General features: G+C 39.9%; 1 protein-coding gene across 2 annotated transcripts in view; it reads right to left on the reverse strand.

Annotated features, from left to right (window-relative positions):
- DMXL1 (Dmx like 1) overlaps positions 1-14,583 on the reverse strand; it is a 185,359-nt gene extending 170,776 nt beyond the window's left edge. For both annotated transcript variants that reach the window (XM_004696573.4, XM_045285386.1), the window contains exon 1: positions 14,475-14,583. In XM_004696573.4, coding sequence (XP_004696630.1) covers positions 14,475-14,561 — 87 coding nt within the window. In that variant the 5' untranslated portion in view covers positions 14,562-14,583. The remainder of the gene's footprint in view (positions 1-14,474) is intronic.
- Positions 14,584-17,403: the final 2,820 nt, after the last annotated feature.

The raw sequence follows: 17,403 nt of genomic DNA on the forward strand, positions 1-17,403 counted from the left end.
GTCTTATTTTTGGGGAAACAGGGTAGTATAGAAAATAGTATACAGAGAATTGTTTAAAAAAGAGAGAGAGAATTGTTTCCCTTCAGTTGACTTGTTATGTTTTGCATTAAAAATTAACAAAAAAAATTTAGAAGACTCACTAAGTTGCAGTTTACCTCTAATAATATAGTTCTAGATGCGTTTGGACTATGGTGGGGTAAAGAATATTGAAAATACCACAGACTGGCAAAGAACAGACAGATCTGTCTTAAAAGAAGTACTGCCAGAATATTCCTTAGAGGCAAGGATGGTGAGACTTCTTTTCACATACTTTGGACATATTATCAGGAGTCCCTGGAGAACATCATCATCATGCTTGGTAAAGTGGAGAGGAAGCGGAAAAAGAGAAAGGGCCTGCACGAGATGGACTGACACAGTGGCTACTACAATGGGCTCAGACCCACGAACAATTGTAAGGATAATGTAAGGCTGGGTGGTGTTTTGTTCAGGTGTACAAAAAAAGGGCTGCTATGAGTCAGAACCGACTCGATGGCTCGAACAACAGAATGTTTCGGACATAATCATAATCCATAAACAAGTTGGTATTAATAGTCGGCTATAAAAATGTTAGATAAATGAATTATTTAAATAGTTACATGCATTTTTAGTATTAAAAATAAAAATGTATTTATAAAGAGTCCATTTTCAGTTTTTAAAGAAAAGATTAGATAAACTTGGTTTTGTTTTTACATAAACCTGTAACCAGCAATATATTTTTTAAAGTATCTAATGGCATTTAAAATTAATTTTAAATTGCATTTATGCTCTCATTAAAACTTTATTTAAAGATTACTGTTCTAAAATCTTAAAAAGTAAAGTTTTATAGGCTTTTGCTAGAATACTAGGCCTAGGAAGCATGACTAGAAAAAATAAATTTGTCAACAAATTGCCAATATAAAATACCCATGAGAACATACACAAGTTAATTACAGTTCCATAAAGAAAAATACGTGCACAATAACAATATTAGCTAGACCTTATAAATGTCACACTAAAACAGAAAGTCAAAGTACAATGTATATGGCCTACTCCTTTATGCTGTAACTCAGTAAACCTCGAGAAAACTAAGAAGAACTTAAGTCAACTAAGAGGTCCAGACTCAGCAACCCTTTAGGAGAGAACTGCCCACGTGGCTTTCTGAAACTGTAAATGTTCAGAGCAGTAGAAAGCTTCATTTTTCTTTGGTGGAGCAGCTGCTGGTTTCAAACTGCTGATCCTGCAGTTAGCAGTTCAATGCATAATCCAAGTCACTACAAGTAATAGATTCAATAACAGAATGTTAGTTTGGAAGAGGACCTGCAACTAGAAGGAGCAGAGTTCTACAGGCTATGACTCACAATTGAATGGGAGAGATCCATATTTGTACCCAAGTAGCTGTCTTCCAAATTTTCTGACAGAGAGAAGTGCTTGCAGTGCTTCAACAGCATTTTGAATCATTTCCATTGATATTCCATCAATTCCTGGAGCCTTGTGTTTTGGGTTAATGCTTTCAGTGCAGCTTGAATTCTCAGCACCACTGGCTCTTGCTCATATGTTGCCTCCTGAAATGGTGAAATGTTGGCCAGTTCTTTTGGGGACACAGGGACGCTGTGTATTCTTTCCAACTTCTTTTGATGCTTCTTGCATCATTCAATATCTTTCCCATAGAATCTTTCATTGCAACATGAGGTTTTAATTTTTTCTTGAGTTCCTTTCCATTTCAGATATGTTGAGCGTTTTCTTCTTTTCTGGTTTTTCTAGGTCTCTGCACATTTCATGATAATAATTTAATTTTCTCAAGCTGCCTTTTGAAGTTTTCTCCTCAATTCTACGAAGAAAGAATCTGTTGTCCACTTCGGTGTTAGGAGTTGAGATAAAACACTGTCAGATGCTGAAGGCCTAATGAATGGAAGCAAAATATTGTCAAAGGTAGTGCTGGAGGGTGGGCCCCTTGGGTTGGAAGACACCTTGAAACATGACTGATAAGAAGCTGCTTTCTCAAAGCATTCCACCATGGTAATGTGAACTGAGTAAAGCCTATGAGAGAGGAGTCTTCTGGATCTTCGTTTACTGATAAGGCACAACTCAAAGTAAGAAAAACAGCTACAAAAAAATCTAGCAATAATTAGATCTTGGAATGTAAGATGTACAAATCTAAGAAAATTAGAAGTCATCAAAAATAAGATGAACTGGATGGAAAAAATGAGGAGCTGATACCAAGGGCTCAAATAGAAAGAAAATGTTTTGAAAATGATGATGACAACATATGTACAAATGTGCTTGACATAGTGGGTGGATGTATGAATTGTGATAAGAGTTGTACCAGCTCCCAATAAAATTATTTTTAAAAACATGAGATGGACTGCATAAAGATCAGATCAATATCCTAACTGTGAGTGTGCTGAAATGGACTAGTCTTGGACATTTTAAAACATCAACCATTATGGAAATGCAAATCAAAACCACAAAGAGATATCACTTAAATACCCACTACACTAGCTTGAAACAAAATAACAAGTGTTGGAGAGGATATGGAGAAACGGGTAACTTCATGTATTACTGACAAAAATGTAAAAGAATTTAGTGAATGTACATACCGAGGACATAGAGGGAGTATCTGCCCTCTAAAATCACAAAGGAGGAGTATCAAACTCAGCATCATGACTCTTATGAAGTGGAGTTCAGACATGCCTCTAACCTCCAATCTTCTCTCCAGTTGTCCCACCCATAGCACTCTCTACTTCTCTGCTGATTTCAATAAATCATTACAATGGCCATACTGACCGATTTCCATGTTAGAGTTCTAAGTATTTACAATTACAATTAACCCTGTGAACAATCACTCATAGTGGAGTCACATAATTCTTTTGGCCTCTTTCTCCACCTTCTCTTAGCCAGACCTATCAAGAAAACAGGGAAATATACTCAATCTGCACAGTTTAGTTCTTTGGTGAGAGTTACAAAGACTATGACTAAAAGACTCATATCAAGTAAATTGTTGCAACACACTGCACAAAATATTTAGCAGTCCTTCAGAATGTCAAGTGTGACTATCTTATGAGCCAGCAATTCTACTCCTAAGTACATATCCAAGAAGATGTATATCCATGCAAAAATTTGCACATGAATGTTCCTAGCAACGTTTTTCATAATGGACTCACGGTGAAAAACAACTCAAATCTTCAACAGACGAACAAACTGTGTTAGATCCGTACAACAAAATATTAAGTAGTCACAAAAAAGAACAAAGTACAAATATATGTTACTACATGGGTCAACTTTTAAACATCATGATAAGTAAAATACACCAATTACAAAAGGGCAAAATTTATGATTCCATCTATACAGGGTTTCTAGCACAGGCACAACATACAGACAGAAAGTGTAAAGGAGGTTACCAGAGGCTGTGAGGAAGGGAAAATGAGAAATGTGAAGCTATTGCTTAATATACACAAAATTTGGTTTCAGATGAAAAGTCTAGAAGTAGTGTGGTGGTATAAATTTAATGTCGCTAAATTATATGCTTAAAAATGGTTAAGATGGGGGAGAAAGAGAGCGTAAAACACATCCTGGCCCACCAATCCCTGAGAAAGACATTCCTGCTCAGAGCAGTCAATGCACAGAGAAGACATAGGGCCGGCCCCACTACAAGACACAATGTCCCTCACTGACTAATAGCGCTGCGGGGGACAACACTGGAGACATAGTACAGGAACTGCACCGAGGTGAAAGACTAAGGGCATGCTATAGAACAGTAATGGGAACAGAGCAATGAAGTCCCCAGGGAATAGCAAAAATAGGTTTTGGTCCCAGCAGATAGCATCCCATCAGACTTGACCAGAAAACACTACTAAATGTCAACAAACAGATCTTGAACTATTTATAGGCTTCTCTTTCTTTTTTTTTTTTAAATCATTTTATTAGGGGCTCATACAACTCTTATCAAAATCCATACACACATCAATTGTGTAAAGCGCATTTGTACATTCACTGCCCTCATCATTCTCAAAACATTTGCTCTCCACTTAAGCCCCCATCATTAGGTCCTCATTTTTCTCCTCCCTCCCCGCTCCTTCATGAGCCCTTGATAATTTATAAATTGTTATTTTGTCATATCTTGCCCTGTGGCTTCTTTCTTTTGTCGTTGGTTTGCTGGGTTCTGTTGTTGTTTTCTTTTGTTGCTTTGTTTTGCTCTGTCTTGTTTTTTTGTGCAAATTATTATCTCTGCAGGTCTATCTATATAAGATAGGCGGGATAAACAATCTGGAGGAGAAAACAACCAGCCCCAACGGTTGCAGGGGGACATGGGAGAGGGGGAGGCAGGAGGAAAAGAAGCGGGTGTTAACAAACCCAGGGACAAGGGAACAGCAAGTAATCCAAAATTGATGGTGAGGACGGTGTAGGAGGCCTGGTAGGGCTTGATCAAGGGCAATGTAACTGAGAGGTATTACTGAAACCCAATGAAGGTTGAACATGATAGTGGGACAAAAGGAAAGTAGAATGAAATAGAGGAAAGGACTAGGAAGCAAAGGGCATTTATAGAGGTGTAAATATAGGCATGCACGTATGTAAATATATTTATATGATAATGGGGAAATAGTGCATATATTTATAGGTTTAGTACTAAGGTAGCAGATGGACACTGGGCCTCTACTCAAGTACTCCCTTAATGCAAGAATACTTTGTTCCATGATCGCTGAAGACAAAGCAGGTGCATAAGCAAATGTGGTAAAGAAATCTGATGGTACCTGGCTATCAAAAGATATAGCATCTGGGGTCTTAAAGGCTAAGAAGCACACCAGCCTGTGTGATCTACAGGTGTCAAAAGAATCAGGTATCAGGCATCAAAGAACAAAAAAATCATGTGAATGAGGGGGCGTGATGAGTAGAGACCAAATCCCATCTGTAGGCAACTGGACATCCCCTTACAGAAAGGTCTCAGGGAGGAACCAGTCAGGGCGCAGTATAGCACCAATGAAACATAAAACTTTCCTCTAGTTCTTTAATGCTTCTTCCCCGCCACTATCATGATCCTAATTCTACCTTACAAATCCAGGTAGACCAGAGGATGTACATTGGTAGAGATCAGAGTGGGAAACATAGGGAATCCAGGACAGATAACCCCCTCAGGACCAATATTGGTAGTAACCATACCAGTAGGGTAAGGGAAAGGGGGAACCAATCACAATGATCTATATATAACCCCCTCCCTGGAGGATGGACAACAGAAAAGTGGGTGAAGGGAGACATTGGTTAGTGTAAGACATGAAAAAATAATAATTTATAAATTATCAAGGGTTCATGAGGGAGGGAGAGTCGGGGAGGGAGGAGGGAAAATGAAGAGCTGATACCAAGAGCTCAAATAGAGAGAAAATGTTTTGAGAATGATGGTGGCAACAAGTGTACAAATGTGCTCGACACAATGGATGGGTGGATGGATTGTGATAAGAGTTGTACGAGCAACCAATAAAATGATTTTTTTAAATGGTTAAGATGGTACCAAATTTGGTTGTTCTTATTTTACCACATGAAAACCATAATGATTTCTAAGAACTATCCATATCTAAGAATTACAAAGTTAATGTTGGTGAGGAAATCAGTACACTCATCCACTGCTGAGAGAATGCAAAATGGTACAGTCACCGTGGAAAACAATTTGGAGGTTTCTCAAAAGTTACGGAAAACACAAAGCTACCATAAGTCAGCAATTCCATTATTATATATCCAAGAGACTCAAAACCAGTGGAGCAAATAGACACACATACACCAATGTTCATTGAACCACTATTCACTGTAGTCAAAAGGTGTTCATCAACAAATTAGCAACGGTATATACATAAAATGGATCATCATACTGCCAGAAAGAGACAAAGTCTGAAACACATAACACTGTTAAACATTGAAATTATCATGTTGAGTGAAATAAATCAATCTCAAAAAGATAAATTTTGTGCATCTCACTTATATGAAATAGCTGGAATAGGCAAATATGTAAAACTCAGTTTGATAGTGGTTACTAGTATGGGAGGAAAGGGGAAATCACTATTTTATTTATGATGAGGGGAACTTGGCGATGGATATTGGTGACTTGTACAACACGAATGGCACGACTGTTCTCACTAAACAGATGAAAAATACCTAACTGGCAAATGATATGTACATTTTTACAGAAATAAAGAAATTAATTCTCTCTACATACACCCACGTCCTTCATATCATGGTGCTCAAGTAAAAGCAAAGAAAGCATTTCCTAATCTATGAATGGTAAAAGATCAGCTATGGCAGTGGGTTAATAAGCAGCTAATAATTGGGAGGAGGAAACGTGGTTACAAAAAATACCCTAAAATGCCTGGGGAAGGTTCACTCTTTATCCTAAGAACAATGCAACATATTGAAGCATTTTAAGCAACACAATAGTAACTTATTTTCCTTTTCAAATGACCCCTCCGGCAGCACTGTTGTAAAAACTAAAATTAAACTAAACCGTTATGGAGTTTACTTTATCTCATATAGTCCTAAAGGAGCAATAGTGTTTTCAAAGCTGTCATTTTTACAGAAGCTGACTGCTACATGTTTCTCTAGCAAGGTATCTGGTGGGTTAGAATCACCAACCTTTTGATGAACAGCCAAGTGCTCAACCATTGTGTCACCAGGGTTCCTCTAAAATACTGCATATATGTACAACTGAACACAAGGACGTAGAATAAGAAACAAGGAGCCCCGGTGGCGTAGTGGTTACTCACTCGCCTGCAATCTTGAGGGTACACAATGAATGGTGGCCTACAACTACCAAATACTTCGTATTTTAATGTGCCTCTTTGCTTCATTATGACATGTACTAATCTGGTAAGTGTGGCTCTGCCTCTGTGAAGGAATATTGTTGAAAATTTTGACCTATCACCAACCTCCATTATTTGTGTAAACAGTGCCCAATCACTTGAGTTTACTTGTTACAATCTACAATTCATGTATTGTGGTTCATAGCTGGCCGATACTGGTATAATTTCCTTTTTTCAACAGTGCTTTAAATTCTATACCATTGGCTAAATTAATGATACATAAACAGAATTACCCTATGACCCAGGGGGATGATTAATAATGTTCTTTAACATAAAATGACAATGATGTCTCTTAGGTGAACCAGAGACATATATATACCATAAATATATGAATGGATTTGAAGCTTACACTTAATTCTAGCCCCCAAAATGATACACAATTACTTCTTAGGACATGGTCCTGCTGGATGCTCACCCTCATGAAGAAATCACTGCAGATATGGTTGCTATAGCAAAGTGTGGCAAACAAACTAGATGGTACCCAGCTATCAGGAAGAGTGGTGTCTGGGGTGTTGATGGCTTGTCTTCAAACATGCCATCTAAATGAGGCAACAATTAAGTCCACATGGGAGAAGCAAATCAGCCTGTGTGATCAAAGAACTGTAATAAAATCCTAATCAGAGGAAGGGAATGGTATCAGACCTTAAATTGTGAACACCTGATAAGCAAAGGGTTATGGATGACAGTAGAAGCCCAAAATCCATTTGTAGGGTCCACACATGGATTAAGCCTCTGGTGAATCTCCTCTGACAATAGTTGAGAGATGCAAAATTTAAATAGTTTTGTGAAGTTAATTATGGCAGAGGTAGTTAGATTAAATCTAACACTTTCACATTTGATTACCTTTGACCCATTTTAAATTTGTTCTAGTTTTCAATATTTACTAATTTCTTTCCTATTGAGGTTTCTTTCTCTCTTTTTACCTTATTGCTGATAGTTTTCTTGTTGTTTTCTTTTAAAATGTTTTACTTACTATGAAATCTAAGATAGGTAAGTCTATAGACAGTAACTGAACGAATAGTTTTTTGGGTCTATAGCAGAGGAGGTTGGGAGAAATGGGGAACTAATAATGATGAGTTCAAGAACGAAGAAAATATTCTAAAATTATGGTGATAATTGTACAACACTGCTTGATATGACTGAATTACTGAACTGTATGGTTTGTGAATTATTTATCAATAAACTATTGAAATAACAATATGGTGTTTTTTTAAATCATTGAATTGGTGGCTTGAACAACTCTTACCACAATCCATACATACATCCACTGTGTGAAGCACATTTGTACATTTGTGCCATCATCCTATTCTCAACACATTTGCTTTCTGCTTGAGTACTTGGTTGGGAACAGCTCCTCATTAGAAATAAAAATGTTTTGCTTGGAATAAACTCATGCATGTATGACTGTAAAAAATAAAATGAGGCTACAAATTATTTTAAATAAAATTTCTTTTCCTTTTTTTAATAAAATTTATTTTTCAATTAGTGTCTTAAATAGAAATAAACTGCCTAGCTTTAAATAGAAATGTAAAATACAATACAGAATACCACTAAATGAAAATCTAAAACTAATTTTAGAGGTTTTTCTAAAATTATTCACAAAACACAGTTCAAATTGCCCTGATTGCAATGTGAAAGGTAATTAAAACAATAAGAATAGCAATGGATGACTTATCAGCTAAATTGTCACGTTCCTTGCTCCTCAAAATTAAGATGTTGGCAGGGAGGGGGTCATGGAAAAATTCCCTTACCTTCTCATTCCATGTTTCCATGAACTTTTGGAAGCCCCTGGTATAAGTTACAGTACAGTTGATAAGCCAGTTATGTCTCTCAATAAGATCAGTAATCAAAATAATCCACTACTAATCAATGAAAATGCAATAGACAAATTAACATCCTTCTATCCAGCACACACAAGGGCCTAAGTTTGAAACCACTAGTTCAGGGTTCTCAATCTTCCTAATGCCGTGACCCTTTAATACAGTTCCTCATGTTGTGGTGACCCCAACCATAAAATTATTTTCGTTGCTACTGCATAACTGTAATTTTGCTACTGTTATGAATCGGGTAACCCCCCCAAAGGGGTCACGACCCATAGGTTGAGAACCACTGCTAGCTACCCTGTGAGAGAAAAAGGAGACTCTCCTGCTGTAAAGATTTTGTCTCGGAAACTCACATGGGGAGTTCTACCTTGTCCTATAAGGTTACTATGACTCAATAGTGGTGAATTCGGTTTTTGGTTTCTCCAGCACTTGGAACGTTAGGTTTATTAACTTTCAAACTGAAGAACAACTGACTTTACTTGAGCTGATAGAAAGCATCTAATCATAATTTTTTATTTTTGGCAGAGAATCTTCTCAAATATCAAAAGCAATGAAAGGTTGTTAGTATTCTAATTTGAAATCTCTTTGATTTCTGTAAGACATTTAGATTTTCTTTTTTTGTTGACTTTAACCAACTATACCTGGTAAATAACAAAGAATGTCTTTCTGATATATTTCCTGGTTAAATGACAAGTTTGGTATGTTGTAATTAATGTTTATTCTCTTTTTGAAAAAAAAAAGAAAAGAAACCGAGAACCAGTATTACTTCAATAATCTTAAAGGTACTTCAAAAGTATTTAAAACATAGTGCATATTTTGAAACAGACCAAGTTTTTCTAAAAGTCTATTTAAGTACTCAAAATCACACTATAAGGAGTCCTGGTGGCCAAGAGGAAAGTAAAAGGAAATAGAGGGAAAAAACTAAGAGGCAAAGGGCATTTATAGAGCTCTAAATACAGGCATGTACATATGTAAATATATTATATATGATGATGGGAAAATAAATCTATGTGCATATACTTAGTTTAGTATTAAGGTAGCAGATGGACATTGGGCCTCTACTCAAGTACTCTCTCTATGCAAGACCACTTTGTTCTATTAAGCTGGCATTCCATGATACTCACCTTCCTCACACTATCGCTGAAGACAAAATGGGCGCATAAGCAAAGGTGGTGAAGAAAGCTGATGGTGCTCGGCTATCAAAAGATACAGCATCTGGGATCTTGAAGGCTTGAAGATAAACAAACGGCCATCTAGCGGAGAAGCAACAAAGCCCACATGGAAGAAGCACACCAGCCGTGTGATCATGAGGTGTCGATAGGATGAGGTATCAGGTATCAAAGAACACAAAATAGTATCATTGTGAATGGGGGAGTATTGAGTGGGGACCCAAAGCCCATCTGTAGGCAACTGGACACTCCTTACAGAAGGGTCATGGAGAGAAGATGAGCCAGTCAGGGTGCAGTGTAGCAACGATGAAACACACAACTTTCCTCTAGTTCTTAAATGCTTCCCATTATGATCTCAATTCTACCTTATAAATCCAGCTAGACCAAAGGATGTGCACTGGTACAGATAGGAACTGGAAACAGGGAATCCAGGACAGTTGAATCCCTCAGGACCAGCGATGAGAGAGTGGTGATACCAGGAGGGCGGAGGGAGGCTGGGGTAGAGAAAGAGGGAACTGATTACAAGGATCTATATATAACCCCATCCCTGGGGGACGGACAACAGAAAAGTGGGTGAAGGGAGACATCAGACAGTGTTAAGACATGAGAAAATAATAATAATTTATAAATTATCAAGAGTTCCTGAAGGAGGAAGGGAAGGGAGGGAAGGGAAAAATAAGCTGATACCAAGGGCTCAAGTAGAAAATGTTCTGAGAATAATGGTGGAAACAAATGTACAAATGTGCTTGACACAATGGATGGATGGATGGATTGTGATAAGAGTTGTACGAGCCCCCAATAAAATGGTTAAAAAAAAAAACCCAGAAGAGTCCTGGTGGCATAGTGGTTATGAGTTAGGTTGCTAACCATAAAGTCAGCAGTTTAAAACCACACAGCTCCTCAGGAGAAAGATCGAAGCTTTCTATTCCCGTAAACAGTTAAGCATCTCAGAAACTCATAGGAGCAGTTCTATGCTGTCCTACAGGGTTGGTAAGAGTAGGCATCAACTAAATGGCAGTGAGGATCACGTTATGGGCAGAATAAAAATCTCTCAGATGAGAACAGCATTAAGATTTTCCCCCTACATATTCTTCTCATTCATAATGACCCACATTAAAACTTTTTATTTTCAATTATTTCCATCCTCCAACCTAATGTAGCAATCACACAGTCACTAATAAAGTTTTACCCCAAATGAATAAAGCCAACGGTTGAACTAAAGGGTGCTTAATGTTAAAGAAAGTTGGGGAAAGAGAATGCTTATTCAGCTTCCATTTCTCTGTCAACACCCAAAGACCAGTTGTCTGTGTTTTGGCTTCTAATCTAGGTGCTCCTGGTTGAGAACACCGAGGTGTCTAATTCTAACGGAGCCTCAAGTTACGTATGCAATATGTTTTCTTCTCTCTCTCCTGTCAACCTAAGTAACTGTCATAAAGTTGTTGCCGACTCATCGCAGCCCTGGAGGACTGGGTAGAACTTCCCGCATGAGTTTCCAAGACTGTAGTTCTTTACAGGAGTAGAAAACAGCGTCTTTCTCCTGTCGAGAAACACAGGAACATAATTATGGGGCATATTCCCATTGGGGATCTATATAAAAAATACTAAACATTTTTCCTAATGGCACATTGCCCCTCCTGGTTTACCCACCAACAGATGTGAAGTCTCCTTTTCTGAATCAGACATGTCCCCCAACCAGTGGACTTGAATTTCCATTATGGTGCACTGAGCACTGTTGTAGGAGTGTTGGTTGATATGGTATGTCTGTGAACCAATTAAGCAATGAACTTAACCAGTTGCTGTCAGGCCGTCGTCTCTAACTCACGGCATGCCACATGGGTGTCAGAGAACTGTGCTCTACTGGGTTTTCAACGGTTGGCTTTTTAGAAGTAGATCACGAAAAATTTAGAGTTTAGCTCTATGTGGCAGGTATTATTTGTAGCTTTACTTTACACACACAAACAATTAAGAGTATAAAAGAACTTGCCCTGCATATAAAGGAGACCTTATGGGGTAGGGGTGGGGGTGGGAATCCATTCTCTTTTCATTCCATCTGTCCACGAACGTTTTGAAGCTCTGTTGTACACCTATACTCGGCTAACCCAGAAGACAAATCCAGGTAAAGAATCTGTGAGTTGTGCCCACTGCCTCCAGTCACTCCCTGTTCCTTTGCGCTGTTGTTAATTGCCATCCAGGGAGTGGACAGTGACAATAAAATCATGGATGTCAGACACACAAGGCAAAACTGCTTAATGATATAATGAAACACAAATACAGTGACTTGAAAGTGTGTGTAAGAGATCTGCTTTCTGCCTGCTAGGAGCTTTCACTAAAAAACAAAAACTCACTGCCATCAAGTCAATGGTGAATCACAGCCACCCTATAGGGCAAGGTAGAACTGCCCCTGTATGTTTCCAAGACTGTAACCCTTTACAGGAATAGAAAGCCTCATCTTTCCCCTGCGGAGAAGCTGGTGGTTTCGAATTGCTGACCTTGTGGTTAGGAGCCCAATGAGTTTCTCACTATGCCACCATGACTCCCCCTTTACTGAAAAAAGCCAAGTCAAAATAATTTAATCTCCACTAGTAAGTTTTCTGCAAACAAGAGAAAGTACTGCAAACACAGGACTTAAGGGAAAGCATAAAGTACCAGGAGGAACAACAGATTTCTCCAAGGGGGCGAAGATTTCATGTTCCTGCTACAAGTAAAGCTGGCATTAAAAGAGATTGTTTTCTCAGTCTTCACAAACCATCTAATGAACTCTTGTGGCACAATGTTTAAGCATTTGGCTGCACAGATCTGTAAGTATAATTCAGGTATTAAATGGAGTTGAGCTGTAATTTAGGTGTTGGACTACTAATCCAAGATCAGTGGTTCAAATCAAACAGCAGCTGTGCTAGAGGAAGATGAGGTTGTCTCTCCCTGCACCTAGGGTCAATATGGGTGGAAATCAACTCAATGGCAACCACAAAAACCAAGCCCATTACCATCAAGTGGTCTCTGATTCATGGCAACCCTACAGGTCAGAGTAGAACTGCGTCCTAAGCACCATGCCCTTTGATGGCAAACTCTCTGCCATCAAGTTCACATACAGAGACTCTTAACACTGTAAAGTCTACAGGGTAGTAAAAAGCTTCCCCTTTGGGTTTCCAAGGCTGTCAATGCTAAAGGGAGCTGAAAGTCTCATCTTTCTTCCTCAGAGCCATGGGTGGGTTTGAACTGCTTTACCTTTTGGTTAGCAGCCAACGAGTAATACACTAAGCCGCCAAAGCATAGTGGGTATTATTTATTCTAGGAGCTCTGGAGGCAGAGTAAACACTAGAACTAGGCTATCTGAAGAATAATGCACCAGGAGAACTTTTCAAATGAAGAAGGATTATGGCAGCCTGTTTTTTAAAAGATGTATAGCACTGAAAACCCTATGGGGCTGCTCTACTCTGTCCTATCAGCATGCGCTGGAATTGGTTTATTTATTCTGAGAAAACCAAAACCAAACCAGACTCACTGACTCATATTGACACTATGGGGCACAAAGGGCCTGTGGGCTTCCAAGATTGTAACTCTTCACAGAAGTAGAAAGCCTCAAAAAGATCAAAAGGCAAATGATATCGGAAAGTTGTAATTTCTAAACTTGGGCTATCTGTTAAGCTGTTTACTTTTTTTCACTTGCTTATTAGGCAACTTTTAATCACAATCGAACATGTCTACAGAAGCTGTATAATAAAACCCTCATTACAATCATATGCAATTGGCTTATGTATAGCTTGAAATTATTACAAAATGGATAATTATGGCAGAAAATATCACAATACTGGTAAATAGCCAGACATTTAGGGTCCTCTTCCTCACACTCTCTGGGAAAACCAGTATCACTTTCATGAAAATTTACAGTGGAATTACCACGCCATAGTATATAAGACCGATTCTGAAAAACACTACTGCAACTTTTAGTAATCTATTTGAACATGATAAATGCAAGGGTCCCTAGGCCACTAGACTATTTACATATGGAATTCAAAGAATGGTAGCAGTGAGTTCTTTATGAAAAAATACTTGTTCTTTTAAAAGGTATTCGGTGAACTTGAAAAACGAAAGGTACTGCTTTTATATGTTTACTCTGCGCTGCTATGAGTCAGAATTGACTCGGTGGCGGTGAGTTTTTGAGAACTGCTGGTGACAAACAAATCGTGCTTTTTTAAAGACACCCACAATTTTCAACTACAATGCTTGATATGAAGTTAGAGATAAATATGAAACTAACCCAACTCTTTCTAAGCTTGACAAGTGGGGGAATGCTAGGTCCCCAACACATAACTCAGCAAAGATTTTAGTATGACACGATGTTGGCAAACTCCCCCACCCCATGAAAGCTAGACTACAGACGATAGGTTCACTTTAAAAAGACAGACGATCCTACAACACACTTGGACCTCAGGGCTTCGACGCCCTCGGGCACCTCAATGATGGAGGTCTGTTTGCCTTCTCCGCTCTCCAAGGCCCGGGCCGGCGGCCCGCGGCGGAGGGCCCCCGCGGCGGGGCTGGGGACGCCGTGCGCGCGGCAGGGCGCTCTCGCCTCCGGCCGTCCTTCCGGGACGGGCCACGAGCGACTGGGAGCCTCCCTCACTCACCGTGAAGCGCTGGTCGCCAACGCTGCCCACCGAGAAGCAGTGGTCGCCGGGGTTCACGGCCCCGGTGAGCACCTGGTGCAGGTTCATGTCGGCGCCTCAGTCCCGCAGCGGACGCGGCGTCCGGCTCATACCCGAGGTCAGCGGTCGCGTCCCTCGCCGCCTTTCAGGGGCGGCGGCCACTCTGAGGCTGCGGCTGCGGCTGCGGCCGCGGCGGCGACGAGCGCAGGAAGCCGGGGCCGCTCAGCTGGGGCCCCGAGCACATCCCAAGCCCAGGAGGGCGAGGCCCGCAGGGGGCGGGCCGGCGGGCGGGGCGCCGCGCTTTCCGCGCACCTGTCACTGCGCGCGTGGGCCCAGGTGAGGGTCGGGCCGATTCGCCGGCCGGGAGAGCCTGCTGTCCACACACTCCCTCCGGCCCGGGGCAGCCGGCGCGGACCGGGATGAAGTGACGCAGGCAGCGCGCGCTCGCCCAGCGGAGGGCTGGCCGATCTCGTCCCGGCTCCGGTGCCCGCCACCCCCACCGGCCTCGGGAACTCACTACGCGGACCTGGGCCCTCTGGCCGAAATATCGCGAGATAGCTACGGTGAAGGAATTTTTTTTTTTTTTAACCCAGAGTAGACGTATTTCTAAGTGGATAAAAAAACTACTTGTCTGGACAAAGCTGGCCAATCCCGAGCAGGGATCTACCAAGAATTCCGCCCACTAGTGAAGGCAACCAATCTCTTTGAAGTTTCTGAGTGAGGACGGAGTTCGTCTGAGTGTTGAATATAATGAGTTCAACAGAAGTACAAATAAGTGGAGAGTGAGGAGAGAATTATCAAGTTATGCTTTAATTTGACAGTTGGGCGTGAAATTTCAATAGGAAAGCGCATTAGTACGGGAGTCCTCGTACTGGTGGAAACTACAAATCCCAGGATGCACCACTCCTATCGTCAGTTCGTCAATTTCCCTGTAAAGTGACTCTGGAGGTTAGAGTTAACTGTACCAGCGATACACGCATTTCCAATTTGCTAAACGAGATAATTAATAAGTACTAAAATGAAACATTTTAAACAAAATTATCTTATACATTTAGAATAGCTGGTAATAACAGTACTGCATCAGTTCTGTGTAGAGCATTTAGTTTGGAAAAGTGCGGAAGAATTCCAAAACGCTTAGTGTTACAGTGAGATTTAACTGTCATTTTGACACAATTTTGTAACTTATTATTGATAAACGTACTGGTTTAGTTACCTCGAGCTACTATGGCAAAATTAGCACAAGTGGATAATTTTTAACAAAACAATTTATTGTTTCACCCTCTGCGAACCCCAAAGCAGGGCACCAGTCAGCATGTGCAGTTCGTTATTCAGTAAGTTGCATATTGCAATAGATAGTGATCTTTCATAGTTTTCATGCAATTTTAAATTATATGTAGTGCAGTACCACAAACAATGAATAGCAGCTTGGAATCCGTACAAAATGCCACTAGAAATGCTGGAAATACTTCTAAAAACCAAAGAAAAAACATGACACTACAAGAAAAACTTGAACTATTTGATATGTTCCTTAAATTGAGGTCTACAGCTACAGCTGCCAACCATTTCAAGATCAATATATCTTATTGAAACAATAAGGACCATTGTTGTTGTTTTAACAATTAGGGAGTTCTTGCCATCGCTGCAGTAACAACAGTTATAGAAACCTTGTACTTTTTGAAAACTAACCTTTCATCTCATAAGAAAATACAGTTTTATGAGGGAGCAGTAGATAATACATATAGTATACACATTATGTGCTAATCAACTATGTATGCTATCTGTGAGGCTCTCAGTCAATAATAGGCTATTAATAGTTTGGGGGAGTAAAAGTTGTCCCTAAACTCAAGGGCTTAGTTTCAGCCAAACAATTATTATGGTTATGGCTGTGGGCCTTTGGAGTTGGTTCTGACTTATAATGACAGGATGTACCACAGCACTAAACACCACCCAGACCCACAACATCTCACAGTTGTTCTTATGATGGAGCTGTTTGCAGCCACTGTATCAATCTTGTCCAGGGCCGCCTTCTTTTTTGATCCCCCTCGATTTTACCAAGTATAAAAACAAGCAGATCCATAAGAGGAAGGAGAAAATGTCATGGGGACCATGTCTGGCCTGCCCCCAACTACACAAGAGGAAAGAAAAATCTCCCTCCACATATACCCAAGGATGATTCCTCTGAGGCAAAAGTCAGGCATGCCTCCAGCCTACATCCTTCTTTATCATATTCTGACACCAACCATTTCTTCCATAGCACTATGCTATGTGAGTTCCATAATTCATTGCAATGGCTACACAGAACTCATAGACGATACTCTAAATTATGGGGTTTATTAGCGAAGTTAAGAGATTACAAGTCAGGATAAAAATCATTAAGGAAACAGCGCTTTTATCTCCCAGAACCTCTTGCTCAGCTGCTCCTGTATTTCTGGTGCTTAGTGTCTCAGCAATGAGATCCCCTTGGCCTCTGCCCTACTCGGGCAGGTATTACAAAGCTCCTTCAATTCTGGTAAAGGCGGAAAGGGCACCCCATTTTGTAAGCCAGCCTCCTGCCCAAAAGCACTCAGTTTTGAAATACTTTTTTTGGGGTGCACTGTTATTGTATTATATGATTATTTAGTTTAATTAGAAAAACACCATAAAAGTAATTACACAAGCATCTTTTTTAAAAAAATATTTTATTTGGGGACTCTTACAGCTCATCACAATTCATACCATCCATCCATCAATTGTGTCAAGCACATTTGTACATTTGTTGCCACCATCATTTTCAAAACATTTTCTTTCTACTTGAGCTCTTGGTATCAGCACATTTCCCCCGCCCCCTCCTTCATGAACCCTTGATTATTTATAATTTTTTAAAATATCTTATACCGACTGCTATCTCCTTTCACCCACTTTTCTGTTGTCC

Source organism: Echinops telfairi, unplaced genomic scaffold (assembly GCF_000313985.2).
Source record: "Echinops telfairi isolate 266 unplaced genomic scaffold, ASM31398v2 ScPeMD7_7469;HRSCAF=8507_1, whole genome shotgun sequence".
Lineage (NCBI taxonomy): Eukaryota > Metazoa > Chordata > Mammalia > Afrosoricida > Tenrecidae > Echinops > Echinops telfairi.